Source organism: Oncorhynchus gorbuscha, linkage group LG15 (genome assembly GCF_021184085.1).
Source record: "Oncorhynchus gorbuscha isolate QuinsamMale2020 ecotype Even-year linkage group LG15, OgorEven_v1.0, whole genome shotgun sequence".
NCBI classification, from domain to species: domain Eukaryota; kingdom Metazoa; phylum Chordata; class Actinopteri; order Salmoniformes; family Salmonidae; genus Oncorhynchus; species Oncorhynchus gorbuscha.
This window is the reverse complement of record NC_060187.1, coordinates 78112503-78135932: the sequence shown is the minus strand read 5'-3', so window position 1 is coordinate 78135932 and position 23430 is coordinate 78112503. Positions and strand designations below refer to the sequence as shown.

General features: G+C 42.9%; 1 protein-coding gene across 4 annotated transcripts in view; it reads left to right on the top strand.

Moving 5' to 3' along the window:
• LOC123998117 (chloride channel protein 1-like) overlaps window positions 1-23430 on the top strand; it is an 89553-nt gene that overhangs the window by 51931 nt on the left and 14192 nt on the right. For all 4 annotated transcript variants that reach the window (XM_046303043.1, XM_046303044.1, XM_046303046.1 and 1 more), the window contains 8 exons: window positions 16473-16598; window positions 16753-16837; window positions 18014-18115; window positions 18867-18951; window positions 19995-20150; window positions 20349-20418; window positions 20882-20992; window positions 22532-22745. In XM_046303043.1, the coding sequence (XP_046158999.1) occupies window positions 16473-16598; window positions 16753-16837; window positions 18014-18115; window positions 18867-18951; window positions 19995-20150; window positions 20349-20418; window positions 20882-20992; window positions 22532-22745 (949 nt within the window). The remainder of the gene's footprint in view (window positions 1-16472; window positions 16599-16752; window positions 16838-18013; window positions 18116-18866; window positions 18952-19994; window positions 20151-20348; window positions 20419-20881; window positions 20993-22531; window positions 22746-23430) is intronic.

Genomic DNA, 23430 nt, shown 5'->3' with positions numbered 1-23430 from the left:
TTCTATACCACTATCACCCCTTCACTGCACCTCTTTCTATACCACTATAACTCCTTCACTACACCTCTTTCTAAACCACTATCTCTCCTTCACCACACCTCTTTCTATACCACTTTCACTGCTTCACTAAACCTCTTTCTATATCACTATCACTGCTTTACTACAACTCTTTCTATACCACTACAACTCCTTCACTACACCTCTCTCTATACCACTATCACTCCTTCACTACACCTCTCTCTATACCACTATCACTCCTTCACTACACCTCTTTCTATACCACTATCACTCCATCACTACACCTCTTTCTATACCACTATCACTCCTTTACTACACCTCTTTCTATACCACTATCACTCCTTCACTACACCTCTTTCTATACCACTATCTCTCCTTCACTACACCTCTTTATATATCCCTAACACTCCTTCACCACACCTCTTTCTATACCACTATCACACTTTCACTACACCTCTTTATATACCACTATCACTCCTTCACTACACCTCTTTCTATACCACTATCACTCCATCACTACACCTCTTTCTATACCACTATCACTCCTTTACTACACCTCTTTCTATACCACTATCACTCCTTCACTACACCTCTTTATATATCACTATCACTCCTTCACTACACCTCTTTATATATCACTAACACTCCTTCACCACACCTCTTTCTATACCACTATCACACTTTCACTACACCTCTTTATATACCACTACCAATCCTTTACGACACCTCTTTCTATACCACTATCATTCCTTCACTACACCTCTTTCTATACCACTATCTCTCCTTCAACACACCTCTTTCTATACCACTATCACTCCGTCACTGCACCTCTTTCTATACCACTATCACTCCTTCACTGCACCTCTTTCTATACCACTATCACTCCTTCACTACACCTCTTTCTATACCACTATCATTCCTTCACTACACCTCTTTCTATTCCACAATCATTCCTTCACTACACCTATTTCTATACCACTATCACCCCTTCACTGCACCTCTTTCTATACCACTATAACTCCTTCACTACACCTCTTTCTAAACCACTATCTCTCCTTCACCACACCTCTTTCTATACCACTTTCACTCCTTCACTAAACCTCTTTCTATATCACTATCACTGCTTTACTACAACTTTTTCTATACCACTACAACTCCTTCACTACACCTCTTTCTATACCACTATCACTCCTTCACTACACCTCTCTCTATACCACTATCACTCCTTCACTACACCTCTCTCTATACCACTATCACTCCTTCACTACACCTCTTTCTATACCACTATCACTCCATCACTACACCTCTTTCTATACCACTATCACTCCTTTACTACACCTCTTTCTATACCACTATCACTCCTTCACTACACCTCTTTCTATACCACTATCTCTCCTTCACTACACCTCTTTATATATCCCTATAACTCCTTCACTACACCTCTTTCTATACCACTATCACTCCTTTACTACACCTCTTTCTATACCACTATCTCTCCTTTACTACACCTCTTTCTATACCACTACCATTCCTTAATTACACCTCTTTTTATACCACAATCATTCCTTCACTACACCTATTTCTATACCACTATCACTCCTTCACTACATCTCTTTATATATCACTATTACTCCTTCACTACACCTCTTTATATATCACTATCACTCCTTCACTACACCTCTTTATATATCACTAACACTCCTTCACCACACCTCTTTCTATACCACTATCACACTTTCACTACACCTCTTTATATACCACTACCAATCCTTTACGACACCTCTTTCTATACCACTATCATTCCTTCGCTACACCTCTTTCTATACCACTATCTCTCCTTCAACACACCTCTTTCTATACCACTATCACTCCGTCACTGCACCTCTTTCTATACCACTATCACTCCTTCACTACACCTGTTTATATACCACTATCACTCCTTCACTACACCTCTTTCTATACCACTATCATTCCTTCACTACACCTATTTCTATACCACTATCACCCCTTCACTGCACCTCTTTCTATACCACTATAACTCCTTCACTACACCTCTTTCTAAACCACTATCTCTCCTTCACCACACCTCTTTCTATACCACTTTCACTCCTTCACTAAACCTCTTTCTATATCACTATCACTGCTTTACTACAACTCTTTCTATACCACTACAACTCCTTCACTACACCTCTTTCTATACCACTACCACTCCTTCACTACACCTCTTTTTATACCACTATCACTCCTTTACTACATCTCTTTCTATACCACTATCACTCCTTCACTACACTTCTTTATATATCCCTGTAACTCCTTCACTACACCTCTTTCTATACCACTATCACCCCTTTACTACACCTCTTTCTATACCACTATCACACTTTCACTACACCTCTTTATATACCACTACCAATCCTTTACGACACCTCTTTCTATACCACTATCACTCCTTCACTACATCTCTTTCTGTACCACTATCACTCCTTTACTACATCTCTTTCTATACCACGACAACTCCTTCACTACACCTCTTTCTATACCACTATCACTCCTTCACTACACCTCTTTATATATCCCTATAACTCCTTCACTACACCTCTTTCTATACTACTATCACTCCATCACTACACCTCTTTCTATACCACTATCACTCCTTTACTACACCTCTTTCTATACCACTATCACTCCTTCACTACACCTCTTTATATATCCCTGTAACTCCTTCACTACACCTCTTTCTATACCACTATCACTACACCTCTTTCTATACCACTATCACTCCTTTACTACACCTCTTTCTATACCACTATCACCCCTTTACCACACCTCTTTCTATACCACTATCATTCCATCACTACACCTCTTTATATATCACTATTACTCCTTCACTACACTTCTTTCTATATCACTATCACTCCTTCATTACACCTCTTTATGTATCACTATCACTCCTTCACCACACCTCTTTCTATACCACTATCACACTTTCACTACACCTCTTTCTATACCACTACCACTCCTTCACTACACCTCTTTTTATACCACTATCACTCCTTTACTACATCTCTTTCTATACCACTATCACTCCTTCACTACACCTCTTTATATATCCCTATCACTCCTTCACTACACCTCTTTATGTATCACTATCACTCCTTCACTACACCTATTTCTATACCACTATCACTCCTTCACTACATCTCTTTATATATCACTATTACTCCTTCACTACACCTCTTTATATATATAACTATCACTCCTTCACTACACCTCTTTATATATCACTAACACTCCTTCACCACACCTCTTTCTATACTACTATCACACTTTCACTACACCTCTTTATATACCACTACCAATCCTTTACGACACCTCTTTTATACCACTATCATTCCTTCGCTACACCTCTTTCTATACCACTATCTCTCCTTCAACACACCTCTTTCTATACCACTATCACTCCGTCACTGCACCTCTTTCTATACCACTATCACTGCTTTACTACACCTCTTTATATACCACTATCACTCCTTCACTACACCTGTTTATATACCACTATCACTCCTTCACTACACCTCTTTCTATACCACTATCATTCCTTCACTACACCTCTTTCTATTCCACAATCATTCCTTCACTACACCTATTTCTATACCACTATCACTCCTTCACTGCACCTCTTTCTATACCACTATAACTCCTTCACTACACCTCTTTCTAAACCACTATCTCTCCTTCACCACACCTCTTTCTATACCACTTTCACTCCTTCACTAAACCTCTTTCTATATCACTATCACTGCTTTACTACAACTCTTTCTATACCACTACAACTCCTTCACTACACCTCTTTATATATCCCTGTAACTCCTTCACTACACCTCTTTCTATACCACTATCACTACACCTCTTTCTATACTACTATCACTCCGTCACTGCACCTCTTTCTATACCACTATCACTCCTTTACTACACCTCTTTCTATACCACTATCACCCCTTTACTACACCTCTTTCTATACCACTATCACACTTTCACTACACCTCTTTATATACCACTACCAATCCTTTACGACACCTCTTTCTATACCACTATCACTCCTTCACTACATCTCTTTCTGTACCACTATCACTCCTTTACTACATCTCTTTCTATACCACGACAACTCCTTCACTACACCTCTTTCTATACCACTATCACTCCTTCACTACACCTCTTTATATATCCCTGTAACTCCTTCACTACACCTCTTTCTATACCACTATCACTACACCTCTTTCTATACCACTATCACTCCATCACTACACCTCTTTCTATACCACTATCACTCCTTTACTACACCTCTTTCTATACCACTATCACTCCTTCACTACACCTCTTTATGTATCACTATCACTCCTTCACCACACCTCTTTCTATACCACTATCACTCCTTCACTACACCTCTTTATATATCACTAACCCTCCTTCACCACACCTCTTTCTATACCACTATCACTCCTTCACTACACCTCTTTCCATACCACTGTCACTCCTTCATTACACCTCTTTCCATACCACTATCATTCCTTCATTACACCTCTTTCTATACCACAATCATTCCTTCACTACACCTATTTCTATACCACTATCACTCCTTTACTACACTTCTTTCCAGACCAATAGCACTCCTTCACTAAATCTCTTTATATATCACTATCACTCCTTCACTACACCTCTTTATATATCACTATCACTCCTTCACCACACCTCTTGCTATACCACTATCACACTTTCACTACACCTCTTTATATACCACTACCAATCCTTTACGACACCTCTTTCTATACCACTATCACTCCTTTACCACACCTCTTTCTACACCAATAGCACTCCTTCACTACACCTGTTTATATACCACTACCACTCCTTCACTACACCTCTTTCTATACCACTATCACCCCTTTACTACACCTCTTTCTATACCACTATCACTCCTTCACTACACCTCTTTATATATCCCTATAACTCCTTCACTACACCTCTTTCTATACTACTATCACTCCATCACTACACCTCTTTCTATACCACTATCACTCCTTTACTACACCTCTTTCTATACCACTATCACTCCTTCACTACACCTCTTTATATATCCCTGTAACTCCTTCACTACACCTCTTTATACCACTACTACACACTTTCTATACACTATCACCTCTTTTTCTATACCACTATCACTCCTTTACTACACCTCTTTCTATACCACTATCACCCCTTTACCACACCTCTTTCTATACCACTATCACTCCTTTACTACATCTCTTTCTATACCACTATCACTCCTTCACTACACCTCTTTATATATCCCTATCACTCCTTTACTACACCTCTTTCTATACCACTATCACTCCTTTACTACAACTCTTTCTATACCACTATCACTCCTTCACTACACCTCTTTATGTATCACTATCACTCCTTCACTACACCTATTTCTATACCACTATCACTCCTTCACTACATCTCTTTATATATCACTATTACTCCTTCACTACACCTCTTTATATATCACTATCACTCCTTCACTACACCTCTTTATATATCACTAACACTCCTTCACCACACCTCTTTCTATACCACTATCACACTTTCACTACACCTCTTTATATACCACTACCAATCCTTTACGACACCTCTTCTATACCACTATCATTCCTTCGCTACACCTCTTTCTATACCACTATCTCTCCTTCAACACACCTCTTTCTATACCACTATCACTCCGTCACTGCACCTCTTTCTATACCACTATCACTGCTTTACTACACCTCTTTATATACCACTATCACTCCTTCACTACACCTGTTTATATACCACTATCACTCCTTCACTACACCTCTTTCTATACCACTATCATTCCTTCACTACACCTCTTTCTATTCCACAATCATTCCTTCACTACACCTATTTCTATACCACTATCACTCCTTCACTGCACCTCTTTCTATACCACTATAACTCCTTCACTACACCTCTTTCTAAACCACTATCTCTCCTTCACCACACCTCTTTCTATACCACTTTCACTCCTTCACTAAACCTCTTTCTATATCACTATCACTGCTTTACTACAACTCTTTCTATACCACTACAACTCCTTCACTACACCTCTTTATATATCCCTGTAACTCCTTCACTACACCTCTTTCTATACCACTATCACTACACCTCTTTCTATACCACTATCACTCCTTTACTACACCTCTTTCTATACCACTATCACCCCTTTACTACACCTCTTTCTATACCACTATCACACTTTCACTACACCTCTTTATATACCACTACCAATCCTTTACGACACCTCTTTCTATACCACTATCACTCCTTCACTACATCTCTTTCTGTACCACTATCACTACACCTCTTTCTATACCACTATCACTCCTTTACTACATCTCTTTCTATACCACGACAACTCCTTCACTACATCTCTTTCTATACCACTACCACTCCTTCACTACACCTCTTTTTATACCACTATCACTCCTTTACTACATCTCTCTCTATACCACTATCACTCCTTCACTACACCTCTTTATATATCCCTATAACTCCTTCACTACACCTCTTTCTATACTACTATCACTCCATCACTACACCTCTTTCTATACCACTATCACTCCTTTACTACACCTCTTTCTATACCACTATCACCCCTTTACTACACCTCTTTCTATACCACTATCACTCCTTCACTACACCTCTTTATATATCCCTGTAACTCCTTCACTACACCTCTTTCTATACCACTATCACTACACCTCTTTCTATACCACTATCACTCCATCACTACACCTCTTTCTATACCACTATCACTCCTTTACTACACCTCTTTCTATACCATTATCACTCCTTCACTACACCTCTTTATGTATCACTATCACTCCTTCACCACACCTCTTTCTATACCACTATCACTCCTTCACTACACCTCTTTATATATCACTAACCCTCCTTCACCACACCTCTTTCTATACCACTATCACTCCTTCACTACACCTCTTTCCATACCACTGTCACTCCTTCATTACACCTCTTTCCATACCACTATCATTCCTTCATTACACCTCTTTCTATACCACAATCATTCCTTCACTGCACCTCTTTCTATACCACTATCACTCCTTTACTACACTTCTTTCCAGACCAATAGCACTCCTTCACTAAATCTCTTTATATATCACTATCACTCCTTCACTACACCTCTTTATATATCACTAACCCTCCTTCACCACACCTCTTTTTATACCACTATCACTCCTTTACTACATCTCTTTCTATACCACTATCACTCCTTCACTACACCTCTTTATATATCCCTATCACTCCTTTACTACACCTCTTTCTATTCCACAATCATTCCTTCACTACACCTATTTCTATACCACTATCACTCCTTCACTGCACCTCTTTCTATACCACTATAACTCCTTCACTACACCTCTTTCTAAACCACTATCTCTCCTTCACCACACCTCTTTCTATACCACTTTCACTCCTTCACTAAACCTCTTTCTATATCACTATCACTGCTTTACTACAACTCTTTCTATACCACTACACTCCTTCACTACACCTCTTTATATATCACTATAACTCCTTCACTACACCTCTTTATATACCACTATCACTACACCTCTTTCTATACTACTATCACTCCTTCACTGCACCTCTTTCTATACCACTATCACTCCTTTACTACACCTCTTTCTATACCACTATCACACTTTCACTACACCTCTTTATATACCACTACCAATCCTTTACGACACCTCTTTCTATACCACTATCACTCCTTCACTACATCTCTTTCTGTACCACTATCACTCCTTTACTACATCTCTTTTCTATACCACTACAACTCCTTCACTACACCTCTTTCTATACCACTATCACTCCTTCACTACACCTCTTTATATATCACTATCAACTCCTTCACTACACCTCTTTCTATACCACTATCACTACACCTCTTTCTATACCACTATCACTCCATCACTACACCTCTTTCTATACCACTATCACTCCTTTACTACACCTCTTTCTATACCACTATCACTCCTTCACTACACCTCTTTATATATCACTATCACTCCTTCACCACACCTCTTTCTATACCACTATCACTCCTTCACTACACCTCTTTATATATCACTAACCCTCCTTCACCACACCTCTTTCTATACCATTATCACTCCTTCACTACACCTCTTTCTATACCACTATCACTCCTTCACTACACCTCTTTCCATACCACTATCATTCCTTCATTACACCTCTTTCTATACCACAATCATTCCTTCACTACACCTCTTTCTATACCACTATCACTCCTTTACTACACCTCTTTCCAGACCAATAGCACTCCACTAAATCTCTTTATATATCACTATCACTCCTTCACTACACCTCTTTATATATCACTATCACTCCTTCACCACACCTCTTTTCTATACCACTATCACACTTTCACTACACCTCTTTATATACCTACTACTACCAATCCTTTACTACACCTCTTTCTATACCACTATCACTCCTTTACTACACCTCTTTCTACACCAATAGCACTCCTTCACTACACCTGTTTATATACCACTACCACTCCTTCACTACACCTCTTTCTATACCACTATCACTCCTTTACTACACCTCTTTCTATACCACTATCACTCCTTCACTACACCTCTTTATATATCACTAACTCCTTCACTACACCTCTTTCTATACCACTACACTCCTTCACTACACCTCTTTCTATACCACTATCACTCCTTTACTACACCTCTTTCTATACCACTATCACTCCTTCACTACACCTCTTTATATATCCCTATCACTCCTTCACTACACCTCTTTCTATACCACTATCACTTTTCACCACACTCTTTCTATACCACTATCACTCCTTTACTACACCTCTTTCTATACCACTATCACTCCTTTACCACACCTCTTTCTATACCACTATCATTCCATCACTACACCTCTTTATATATCACTATTACTCCTTCACTACACTTCTTTCTATATCACTATCACTCCTTCATTACACCTCTTTCTATACCACTATCACACTTTCACTACACCTCTTTCTATACCACTACCACTCCTTCACTACACCTCTTTTTATACCACTATCACTCCTTTACTACATCTCTTTCTATACCACTATCACTCCTTCACTACACCTCTTTATATATCCCTATCACTCCTTTACTACACCTCTTTCTATACCACTATCACTCCTTTACTACACCTCTTTCTATACCACTATCACTCCTTCACTACACCTCTTTATATATCACTATCACTCCTTCACTACACCTTTTCTATACCACTATCACTCCTTCACTACATCTCTTTATATACCACTATTACTCCTTCACTACACCTCTTTATATATCACTATCACTCCTTCACTACACCTCTTTCTATATCACTAACACTCCTTCACCACACCTCTTTCTATACCACTATCACACTTTCACTACACACCTCTTTATATACCACTACCAATCCTTCACTACACCTCTTTCTATACCACTATCATTCCTTCACTACACCTCTTTCTATACCACTATCTCTCCTTCACTACACCTTTTCTATACCACTATCACTCCTTCACTACACCTCTTTCTATACCACTATCACTCTTTACTACACCTCTTTCTATACCACTATCACTCCTTCACTACACCTCTTTCTATACCACTATCACTCCTTCACTACACCTCTTTCTATACCACTATCATTCCTTCACTACACTCTTTCTATACCACTATCACTCCTTTACTACACCTCTTTCTATACCACTATCACTCCTTCACTACATCTCTTTATATATCACTATCACTCCTTCACTACACCTCTTTATATATCACTATCACTCCTTCACTACACCTCTTTCTATACCACTATCACTCCTTTACTACATCTCTTTCTATACCACTATCACTCCTTCACTACACCTCTTTCTATATCCACTATCACTCCTTTACTACACCTCTTTCTATACCACTATCATTCCTTCACTACACCTCTTTATATACCACTATCACTCCTTCACTACACCTCTTTCTATACCACTATAACTCCTTCACTACACCTCTTTCTATACCACTATCACTCCTTCACTACACCTCTTTCTATACCACTATCACTCCTTCACTACACCTCTTTCTATACCACTATCACTCCTTTACTACATCTCTTTCTATACCACTATCACTCCTTCACTACACCTTTTTATATATCCCTATAACTCCTTCACTACACCTCTTTCTATACCACTATCACTACACCTCTTTCTATACTTATCACTCCTTCACTACACCTCTTTCTATACCACTATCACTCCTTTACTACACCTCTTTCTATACCACTATCACTCTTTCACTACACCTCTTTATATACCACTACCAATCCTTTACTACACCTCTTTCTATACCACTATCACTCCTTCACTACACCTCTTTCTATACCACTATCATTCCTTCATTACACCTCTTTCTATACCACTATCACTCCTTCACTACACCTCTTTATATACCACTATCACTCCTTCACTACACCTCTTTATATATCACTAACTCCTTCACTACACCTCTTTCTATACCACTATCACTACACACCTCTTTCTATACCACTATCACTCCATCACTACACCTCTTTCTATACCACTATCACTCCTTTACTACACCTCTTTCTATACCACTATCACTCCTTCACTACACCTCTTTATGTATCACTATCACTCCTTCACCACACCTCTTTCTATACCACTATCACTCCTTCACTACACCTCTTTATATATCACTAACCCTCCTTCACCACACCTCTTTCTATACCACTATCACTCCTTCACTACACCTCTTTCCATACCACTGTCACTCCTTCACCACACCTCTTTCTATACCACTATCATTCCTTCATTACACCTCTTTCTATACCACTATCACTCCTTCACTACACCTCTTTATATATCACTATCGCTCCTTTACTACACTTCTTTCCAGACCAATAGCACTCCTTCACTAAATCTCTTTATATATCACTATCACTCCTTCACTACACCTCTTTATATATCACTATCACTCCTTCACCACACCTCTTTCTATACCACTATCACACTTTCACTACACCTCTTTATATACCACTACCAATCCTTTACGACACCTCTTTCTATACCACTATCACTCCTTTACTACACCTCTTTCTATACCACTATCATTCCTTCATTACACCTCTTTCTATACCACTACCACTCCTTCACTACACCTCTTTCTATACCACTATCACTCCTTTACTACACCTCTTTCTATACCACTATCACTCCTTCACTACACCTCTTTATATATCCCTATAACTCCTTCACTACACCTCTTTCTATACCACTATCACTACACCTCTTTATATACCACTACCAATCCTTTACGACACCTCTTTCTACACCACTATCACTCCTTCACTACACCTCTTTATATATCCCTACACTCCTTCACTACACCTCTTTCTATACCACTATCACTACACTCTTTCTATACCACTATCACTCACCTTTATACCACTACACCTCTTTCTATACCACTATCACTTTCACTACACCTCTTTACCACTATCATTCCATCACTACACCTCTTTATATATCACTATTACTCCTTCACTACACTTCTTTCTATATCACTATCACTCCTTCACACACCTCTTTCTATACCACTATCACACTTTCACTACACCTCTTTTCTATACCACTATCACTCCTTCACTACACCTCTTTTATACCACTATCACTCCTTTACTACACCTCTTTCTATACCACTATCACTCCTTCACTACACCTCTTTATATATCCACTATCACTCCTTTACTACACCTCTTTCTATACCACTATCACTCCTTTACTACACCTCTTTCTATACCACTATCACTCCTTCACTACACCTCTTTATATACCACTATCACTCCTTCACTACACCTCTTTCTATACCACTATCACTCCTTCACTACATCTCTTTATATATCACTATCACTCCTTCACTACACCTCTTTATATACCACTATCACTCCTTCACTACACCTCTTTCTATATCACTATCACTCCTTCACTACACCTCTTTCTATACCACTATCACACTTTCACTACACCTCTTTATATACCACTACCAATCCTTCACTACACCTCTTTCTATACCACTATCACTCCTTCACTACACCTCTTTCTATACCACTATCACTCCTTCACTACACCTCTTTCTATACCACTATCACTCCTTCACTACACCTCTTTCTATACCACTATCACTCCTTCACTACACCTCTTTATATACCACTATTCCTTCACTACACCTCTTTCACATCCTCACTATCACTCCTTCACTACACCCTTTTCTATACCACTTTCACTCCTCTTTCTATTACTACATCTCTTTCTTTCTATACCACTATCTTTCACTACACCTCTTTATATATCCACCCTCCTTCACCACACCTCTTTCTATACCATTATCACACTTTCCACTACACCTCTTTCTATACCACTATCACTCCTTTACCACTATCACTCCTTCACACCTCTTTCTATACCACTATCATTCCTTCACTACACCTCTTTCTATACCACTATCATTCCATCATTACACCTCTTTCTATACCACTACCACTCCTTCACTATCACCTCTTTCTATACCACTATCACTCCTTACACTACATCTCTTTCTATACCACTATCACTCCTTCACTACACCTCTTTATATATCCCTGTAACTCCTTCCACTACACCTCTTTTTATATACCACTATCACTACACCTCTTTCTATACCACTATCACACTTTCACTACACCTCTTTATATACCACTATCACTCCTTCACTACACCTCTTTCTATACCACTATCACTCCTTCACTACACCTCTTTCTATACCACTATCACTCCTTCTATACTACACCTCTTTTATACCACTATCAACTCCTTCACTACACCTCTTTCTATACCACTATCACTACACCTCTTTCTATACCACTATCACACTTTCACTACACCTCTTTATATACCACTACCAATCCTTCACTACACCTCTTTCTATACCACTATCACTCCTTCACTACACCTCTTTCTATACCACTATCACTCCTTTACCACACCTCTTTCTACACCAATAGCACTCCTTCACTACACCTGTTTATATACCACTACCACTCCTTCACTACACCTCATTTTATACCACTATCACTCATCACTACACCTCTTTCTATACCACTATCACTCCTTTACTACACCTCTTTCTATACCACTATCACTCCTTCACTACACCTCTTTCTATACCACTACCACTCCTTCACTACACCTCTTTCTATACCACTATCACTCCTTTACTACACCTCTTTCTATACCACTATCACTCCTTCACTACACCTCTTTATATATCACTATCGCTCCTTTACTACACCTCTTTCGATACCACTATCATTCCTTCACTACTTCTATACCACTATCATTCCTTCATTACACCTCTTTTTATACCACTATCACTCCTTTACTACACCTATTTCTATACCATAATCATTCCTTCACTACACCTCTTTCTATACCACTATCACTCCTTCACTACACCTCTTTATATATCCCTATAACTCCTTCACGACATCTCTTTCTATACCACTATCACTACACCTCTTTATATATCCCTATCACTCCTTTACTACACCTCTTTCTATACCACTATCACTCCTTTACTACACCTCTTTCTATACCACTATCACCCCTTTACTACACCTCTTTATATATCCCTATCACTCCTTTACTACACCTCTTTCTATACCACTATCACCCCTTTACTACACCTCTTTATATATCCCTATCACTCCATCACTACACCTCTTTCTATACCGCTATCACTCCGTCACTACACCTCTTTCTATACCACTATCATTCCTTCACCACAACTCTTTCTTTACCACTACAACTCCTTCACTACACCTCTTTTTATACCACTATCACTCCTTTACTACACCTCTCTACTACCTGCTCTACATCCCGCTCTCTCTCCCTCTAACCCCCTCTATCTTTCTCTACACCCCTCTCTCTCCCTCTAACTCCCTCTATCTCTCTCTACATCCATCTCTGTCCCTCTAACTCCCCTGTCTCTCCCTCTATCTCTCGCTACATCCACTTCTCTCTCTCCCTCTAACCCCCCACCTATCTCTCGCTACTTCCACCTCTCTCTCTCCCTCTAACCCCCTCTATCTCTCTCTACATCCCTCTCTGTCCCTCTAACTCCCCTATCTCTCCTTCTATCTCTCTCTACATCCATCTCTCTCTCCCTCTAACCCTCTCTCTACATCCCTCTCTGTCCCTCTAACTCCCCTATCTCTCCCTCTATCTCTCGCTACATCCACTTCTCTCTCTCCCACTAACCCCCTTTATCTTTCTCTACATCCCTCTCTGTCCCTCTAACCCTCTCTATCTCTCTTTACACCCCTCTCTCTACATCCCTCTCTCTCCCTCTAACCCCTTCTATCTCCCTCTATACATCCCTCTCTTTCCCTCTAACCCGCTCTATCTATCTCTACAACCCCCCCTCTCTCTCTTTCTCTCTACATCCATCTCTCTCTCTCTCTCTCTCTACATCCCTCTCTCTCTCTCTCTCTCTCTCTCTCTCTCTCTCTCTCTCATCCCTCTCTACATCCCTCTTTACATCCCTCTCTCTACATCCCTCTCTCTCCCGCTAACCCCTTCTATATATCTCTACATCCCTCTCTCTCTCTCTCTCTCTCTACATCCATCTCTCTCTCCCTCTTTACATCCCTCTCTCTCTATGTCCCTCTATCTCTCTCTACACCCCTCTCTCTCCCTCTAACCCTCTCTATCTCTCTCTACACCCCTCTCTCTCCCTCTAACCCTCTCTATCTCTCTCTACACCCCTCTCACTCCCTCTAACCCCTTCTATCTCTCTCTCCCCCTTTTACCCCTTCCATCTCTCTCTCTATCTATCTCTATCTCTCTCTACACCCCCTCTCTCCCTCTAACCCCCTCTATCTCTCTACACCCCTCTATCTCTCTCTACATCCATCTCTCACTCCCTCTAACCCTTTCTCTCTCTTTACATCCCTCTCTCTACATCCCTCTCTCTCCCGCTAACCCCTTCTATATATCTCTACATCCCTCTCTCTCTCTCTCTCTCTCTCTCTCTCTCTCTCTCTCTCTCTCTCTCTCTCTCTCTCTCTCTCTCTCTCTCTCTCTCTGTCTCTCTACATCCATCTCTCTCTCCCTCTTTACATCCCTCTCTACATCCCTCTATCTCTCTCTACATCCATCTGTCTCTCCCTCTTTACATCCCTCTCTACATCCCTCTCTCTCCCTCTAACCCCTTCTATCTCTCTCTACATCCCTCTCTGTCCCTCTAACTCCCCTATCTCTCCCTACATCCACCTCTCTCCCTCTAGCCCCCTCTATCTCTCTCTACATCCCTCTCTCTCTCCCTCTAACCCTCTCTATCTCTCTTTACATCCCTCTCTCTACATCCCTCTCTCTCCCTCTAACCCCCTCTATCTCTCTCTACACCCCTCTCTCTCCCTCTAACCCTCTCTATCTCTCTTTACATCCCTCTCTCTACATCCCTCTCTCTCCCTCTAACCCCTTCTATCTCTCTCTCTACACCCCTCTCTCTCCCTCTAACCCCCCTCTCTCTCTCTACACCCTTCTCTCTCCCTCTAACCCCTCTATCTCTCTCTACACCCCTCTCTCTCCCTCTAACCCCTTCTATCTCTCTCTAAACCCCTCTCTCTCCCTCTATCCCCCCACTGCTCTCCCCTTCCTGTAACAGTAATCTACAGTGTCCAGATAGCCTCAGCATAGAATGGAAACACTCAGCTAAAATCATTAAAGCTTGTCTCTATTCTTCAAATATTGTCTCTTATAATCTCCATTCATACAGTCATGTCTCTGATTCGCTCTGATGTTTATTTTGCTCTCGAGTATTTAGCTATTCTGTGTGTGTATGTGAGTATGTGTGTGTGCTCATTCTGCTCACTTAAACTCAAATAGATCTCCCTAACTCCCTCCCTCCCTCTCTCTCTCTCTCTCTCTCTCTCTCTCTCTCTCTCTCTCTCTCTCTCTCTCTCTCTCTCTCTCTCTCTCTCTCTCTCTCTCTCTCTCTCTCTCTCTCTCTATCTCTTGTCCTCTCTCTTGTCCTCTCTCTCTTGTCCTCTCTCTCTCTCTATTGTCCTCTCTCTCTTTACATTTACTCTCTTGTCCTCTCTCTCTCTCTCTTGTCCTCTCTCTCTCTTGTCCTCTCTCTCTCTCTTGTCCTCTCTCTCTCTTGTCCTCTCTCTCTCTCTCTCTCTCTCTCTCTCTCTCTCTCTCTCTCTCTCTCTCTCTTGTCCTCTCTCTCTTCTTCCCTCCTCTCCAGGGGTGTTGTTCAGCATTGAGGTCACATCTACCTACTTTGCTGTGAGGAATTACTGGAGAGGGTATTTCGCTGCCACCTTCAGTGCCTTCATATTCAGGGTGTTGTCTGTGTGGAACAAAGATGCAGGTACGCCATGGAGGCAGCATCGCATCACACACATATTTCCTCCAGAACAACATAATCCCACTACACCTTTTCTCTCATGATGATGTCATATGTTTATTCATGCCAGGTGTTTTAGAATAGGATCAGTTTCACTCTCTCCCTGTCCCTGTCACAGTCACCATTACAGCTCTTTTCCGGACCAACTTCCGGATGGATTTTCCCTTTGACCTGCAGGAGCTCCCAGCCTTCGCTATCATTGGGTGAGAGCTTAGTCAACATTATACACACCCCTTTTAGACCCTACAGTCTTCAACTGAACTGCACCCACTTAGTGATGGTGTGGGGATCAATGGGTTTGTGTGTGTGTCTTCCTGACTCCCTGTTGTAGAATCTCCTGTGGGTTCCTGACTCTCTGTCCCCTGTCTGTTTGTTGTAGAATCTCCTGTGGGTTCCTGACTCCCTGTCCCCTGTCTGTTTGTTGTAGAATCTCCTGTGGGTTCCTGACTCTCTGTCCCCTGTCTGTCTGTTGTAGAATCTCCTGTGGGTTCCTGACTCCCTGTCCCCTGTCTGTCTGTTGTAGAATCTCCTGTGGGTTCCTGACTCCCTGTCCCCTGTCTGTCTGTTGTAGAATCTCCTGTGGGTTCCTGACTCCCTGTCCCCTGTCTGTCTGTTGTAGAATCTCCTGTGGGTTCCTGACTATCTGTCCCCTGTCTGTCTGTTATAGAATCTCCTGTGGGTTCCTGACTCCCTGTCCCCTGTCTGTCTGTTGTAGAATCTCCTGTGGGTTCCTGACTCCCTGTCCCCTGTCTGTCTGTTGTAGAATCTCCTGTTTCCTGACTCCCTGTCCCCTGTCTGTCTGTTGTAGAATCTCCTGTGGGTTCCTGACTCCCTGTCCCCTGTCTGTCTGTTGTAGAATCTCCTGTGGGTTCCTGACTCCCTGTCCCCTGTCTGTCTGTTGTAGAATCTCCTGTGGGTTCCTGTCTGTCCCCTGTCTGTCTGTTGTTTAATCTCCTGTGGGTTCCTGACTCCTGTCCCCTGTCTGTCTGTTGTAGGATCTCCTGTGGGTTCCTGACTCTCTGTCCCCTGTCTGTCTGTTGTAGGATCTCCTGTGGGTTCCTGACTCTCTGTCCCCTGTCTGTCTGTTGTAGGATCTCCTGTGGGTTCCTGACTCTCTGTCCCCTGTCTGTCTGTTGTAGAATCTCCTGTGGGTTCCTGACTCCCTGTCCCCTGTCTGTCTGTTGTAGAATCTCCTGTGGGTTCCTGACTCTCTGTCCCCTGTCTGTCTGTTGTAGAATCTCCTGTGGGTTCCTGACTCCCTGTCCCCTGTCTGTCTGTTGTAGAATCTATTGTGGGTTCCTGACTCTCTGTCCCCTGTCTGTCTGTTGTAGAATCTCCTGTGGGTTCCTGACTCTCTGTCCCCTGTCTGTCTGTTGTAGAATCTCCTGTGGGTTCCTGGGGGCCTTCTTTGTCTACCTGAACAGACAGGTGGTTCTAGTGATGAGGAGACAGACGGCTCTCACACGCTTTCTGACCAAGCAGTGAGACATCACGCACTCACATGCATACGCACACAGTACACACACACAGTACACACACACAGTACATACACACAGTACACACATACAGTACACACACACACACACAGTACATACACACACAGTACACACACACAGTACACACACACAGTACATACACACAGTACATACACACTGTTACACTCACTCAAATGTCTTCAAAATTGTAATGCTTAGCAGACACTATTACCCAGATCCCTGACACTTTCCACATTCCATTCCAGATGAGTTTCATTTGGGTAGCCTCTTCTTACAAAGTAATCTGTTACACGACATTGACCCAGACAAGCAGGGCTTAACAGCCAGCCATTCACCCAGTTAGACACATTCACTTAGCCATTGACTCACCAGTCAAGGTACATTGAGCTCCCACATTAGGAGGGGCAGAGCTGTAGAGGTGTCCTGCCATGAACTCAACAGCCTGACAGCCAGACAATGAACTGGGAGGAGATTCCTGACAATTTACGTTATTACCCTAAAATGTTTCACATTTAAATAATGGCATTGTGGTTTGATTGAGTATCCCAGTTGTTTAATAATAGTGTGTGTGTGTGTGTGTGTGTGTGTGTGTGTGTGTGTGTGTGTGTGTGTGTGTGTGTGTGTGTGTGTGTGTGTGTGTGTGTGTGTGTGTGTGTGTGTGTGTGTGTGTGTGTGTGTGTGTGTGTGTGTGTGTGTGTGTGTGTGTGTGTGTGTGCGTGCGTGTGTGTGTGTTCAGTCGGTTAATCTACCCAGGTACAGTGACGTTTGTCATCGCCACCCTGACCTTTCCTCCTGGATTCGGACAGTTCATGGCTGGAGAGGTCAGAGAACATTATTGAGCTTATGAGAGTTTATGTTCATGACTTATAGAATAACCTTTTATAAATCTACGTATTGCCTACAGGCAACAAGCAACCCTATTAACTATGGTTTTAGTGTGGTTTTAAGCTGATACGGATAAATACATCTTTCAACACCACTGTATAGCCGCTCATGCAGAGATGAAAACCCAGAACCACTGTCATAACCTAGAACCACTGTGATTATTATTTGACCCTGCTGGTCATCTATGAACATCTTGAAGAACGATCTCGATGGCCATGTACTCTTTAAATCTCCACCTGGCACAGTCAGAAGAGGACTGGTCACCCCTCGGAGCCTGGTTCCTCTCTAGGTTTCTTCCTATTTTCCTGCCTTTCTAGGGAGTTTTTCCTAGCCACCGTGCTTCTACATCTGCTTTGTGTGCTCTGGGTTTTAGGCTGAGTTTCTGTATAAGCAATTTGTGACATCTGCTTTATAAATACATTTGTTTGATTGATCTATCCCTCTCCCCTCTCTCTTTGTCTCTCTCTCTCTCTCTCTCTCTCTCTCTCTCTCTCTCTCTCTCTCTCTCTCTCTCTCTCTCTGTCTCTCTCTCTCTCTGTCTCTCTCTGTGTCTCTCTCTCTGTGTCTCTCTGTTCTCTCTCTCTCTCTCTGTCTCTCTCTCTCTCTCTCTCTGTGTGTCTCTCTCTCTGTGTCTCTCTGTCTCTGGTCTCTCTCTCTCTGTCTCTCTCTCTCTCATCTCTCTCTCTCTCTTATGCTCTCTCTCTCTTGTTTACCTTTCATTCTCTCTCTCTCTCTCTCTCTCTCTCTCTCTCTCTCTCTGTGTCTCTCTCTCTGTGTCTCTCTGTGTGTCTCTCTCTCTCTCACACTCTCTCCCTCTCTCTCTCTCTCTCTCTCTCTCTCTCTCTCTCTCTCCTCTCTCCCCCTCCTCTCTCTCTCTCTCTCTCTCTCTCTCTCTCTCTCTCTCTCTCTCTCTCTCTCTCTCTCTCTCTCTCTCTCTCTCTCTCTCTCTCTCTCTCTCTCTCTCTCTCTGTCTGTTCAGCTGATGCCTAGAGAATGTATTAACTCTCTGTTTGATAACTTCACCTGGACCAAACTGTCTGCCACCGCCCTTCCCCCTGGACTGGGGCGCTCCTCAGCCTGGCTGCACCCCGACGTCAGCGTCTTCCTCATCCTCCTCCTCTTCTTCGTGATGAAGGTACGTCCTCCCTCCATCATGGAATAAAGCACATGACCTTTCTTCTCATATTATGCTGTGGTCAGGCTATCAAATCAAAATGAAAAGAGTTGCAACCGCATTCTCTGAAAGTTTACCTTTTCATTGTTTCTCTATTAGATTCTATAAAGGATTTGTATTAGGTCTCTCTGTCATTCACATACCTTCTCAATGTTCTAGTTCTGGATGTCTGCTGTTTCCACGACGATGCCCATCCCGTCTGGAGCCTTCATGCCAGTGTTCATACTGGGTAAGAGGCTGAGATCAGACCTGGGTATCTAAACATGATGTATCAGATATCAGGCTTAAAACATGCTGTAAACCTGTCCTAAAGCACAACTGAGTATTCTCTCTCCTGTCTCTCCCCTTTCTCTCTCCCCTCTCCCCTTTCTCTCTCCCCTCTCCCCTTTCTCTCTCCCTTCTCCCCTTTCTCTCTCCTGTCTCTCCCCTTTCTCTCTCCCCTCTCCCATTTCTCTCTCCCCTTTCTCTCTCCCCTCTCCCCTCTCCCCTCTCCCCTCTCCCCTTTCTCTCTCCCCTCTCCCCTTTCTCTCTCCCCTCTTCCCCTTTCTCTCTGCCTTCTCCCCTTTCTCTCTCCTCTCTCTCCCCTTTCTCTCTCCCTTCTCCCCCTTCTCTCTCCTCTCTCTCCCCTTTCTCTCTCCCTTCTCCCCTTTCTCTCTCCTCTCTCTCCCCTTTCTCTCTCCCCTCTCCCCCAGGGGCAGCATTTGGGCGTCTGGTAGGGGAGATCATGGCCACTCTCTTCCCAAACGGTATCCTGTTTGATGGGATAGTTTATCGCATCCTCCCCGGGGGCTATGCTGTCATTGGTGAGTCTCCTCTGAAGTCTCATCTTGCCTTGCTGCTGTTGCAGGGCAGCCCAGCCCCAGAAGGGACTCATCTTATCAGCTGTATGCAAGAATTTGCTATGTGTTCTCTTCGGAATTCAGCATTCTATGTGTTGGTCTTGCCAACCCCCATTGTCACACCTCTGAGAGGTTACATCATGTAGGTCTGACATCTGATTGGAGGTTAACTTTACAGTAATACTATTGGTCAACAACTCAGATGTTTATTAAAGCTTCATTGGTCTTTTTATTATTTGTTCCTGGCCTGCTGTGGTGAGATACTGTCTTTCTCTCTCTCTCCACCCTGTGAACTTTTGGGGCAGGGCCTTTCAGGCTATGGTTTCTCTCTCTCTCCACCCTGTGAACTTTTGGGGCAGGGCCTTTCAGGCTATGGTTTCTCTCTCTCTCTCCACCCTGTGAACTTTTGGGGCACCCTGTGAACTTTTCAGGCTAGGTTTCACCCTGTGAACTTTTGGGGCAGGGCCTTTCACCCTGGCTTTCAGGCTATGGTTTCTCTCTCTCCACCCTGTGAACTTTTGAGGCTGGGCCTTTCAGGCTATGGTTTCTCTCTCTCTCTCTCTGACCATGCTTGGAATAATGCCTTGTAATGCTTGTTAATGCTTTGTAACTGAAGCTGTATGCCTTGTATGTGAATCCATTAATTTTTACAAAGTAATTAAATACACTTATATTTGGAATCCATTCTCAGACCTTTCTTTATTGCCTATTACTGTAACTCAACCATAGTCTCTTGCATATTGTTAATTCTCTTTATGAAGTAGGATGTAAATTACTTAGTGTTATTGCGAGTCGCATGTGATGTATTTATAATATACATATCCAAATGACTGCTCACTACCCTGTCATACACAATGTCATTTAACACCATCTCTCCTTCCCTTTCTGCCTTGTTGTGACTCCCGATCTCTCGTTCCCTCCCTCTATACTCTCTCTTCCTCTCTCCTCCCCCTCCCTCTCTCCCTTCCTCTCCCCTTCCCATACCTCCCTCCCTTCCTCTTTCCTTCCCCTACCTCCCTCCCTTCCTCTTTCCTTCCCCTACCTCCCTCCCTTCCTCTTTCCTTCCCCTACCTCCCTTCCTTCCTCTCTCCTCCCCCTCCCTCCCTCCCTTCCTCTTTCCTTCCCCTACCTCCCTCCCTTCCTCTTTCCTTCCCCTACCTCCCTCCCTTCCTCTTTCCTTCCCCTACCTCCCTTCCTCTTTCCTTCCCCTATCTCCCTCCCTTCCTCTTTCCTTCCCCTACCTCCCTCCCTTCCTCTTTCCTTCCCCTACCTCCCTCCCTTCCTCTCTCCTCCCCCCTCCCTCCCTTCCTCTTTCCTTCCCCTACCTCCCTCCCTCCCTTCCTCTTTCCTTCCCCTACCTCCCTCCCTTCCTCTTTCCTTCCCCTACCTCCCTCCCTTCCTCTCTCCTCCTCCTCCCTCCCTCCCTTCCTCTTTCCTTCCCCTACCTCCCTCCCTTCCTCTCTCCTTCCCCTCCCTTTCTCTCTCCCGCCCTCCTTATCCCAGGTGCCGCGGCCCTGACCGGGGCAGTAACCCACACGGTGTCCACGGCTGTGATCTGTTTTGAGCTGACAGGCCAGATCTCCCACATCCTGCCCATGATGGTGGCGGTGATCCTGGCCAACATGGTGGCCCAGGGCCTACAGCCCTCCCTCTACGACTCCATCATCCAGGTCAAGAAACTGCCATACCTCCCCGAGCTCAGCCTCGGACACATCAGGTACTGGAACGGTCGCCATTACGGCTCTAATAAGTGTTTATGCAGAGAACTGCCATACCTCCCCGAGCTCAGCCTCGGACACATCAGTTACTGGAACGGTCGCCATTACGGCTCTAATAAGTGTTTATGCAGAGAACTGTATGCCATTGTGGCTCAAACAGTTCTAGTGTACATGCAACCTTGTGTGCTATTATGAGTCAAGCAGGCACAGTTCACATACAGTGCCTTGCGAAAGTATTCGGCCCCCTTGAACTTTGCGAACTTTTGCCACATTTCAGGCTTCAAACATAAAGATATAAAACTGTATTTTTTTGTGAAGAATCAACAACAAGTGGGACACAATCATGAAGTGGAATGACATTTACTGAAAAATTGGGTGTGCAAAATTATTCAGCCCCCTTAAGTTAATACTAGCGCCACCTTTTGCTGCGATTACAGCTGTAAGTCGCTTGGGGTATGTCTCTATCAGTTTTGCACATCGAGAGACTGATTTTTTTTTCCCATTCCTCCTTGCAAAACAGCTCGAGCTCTGTGAGGTTGGATGGAGAGCATTTGTGAACAGAAGTTTTCAGTTCTTTCCACAGATTCTCGATTGGATTCAGGTCTGGACTTTGACTTGACCATTCTAACACCTGGATATGTTTATTTTTGAACCATTCCATTGTAGATTTGGCTTTATGTTTTG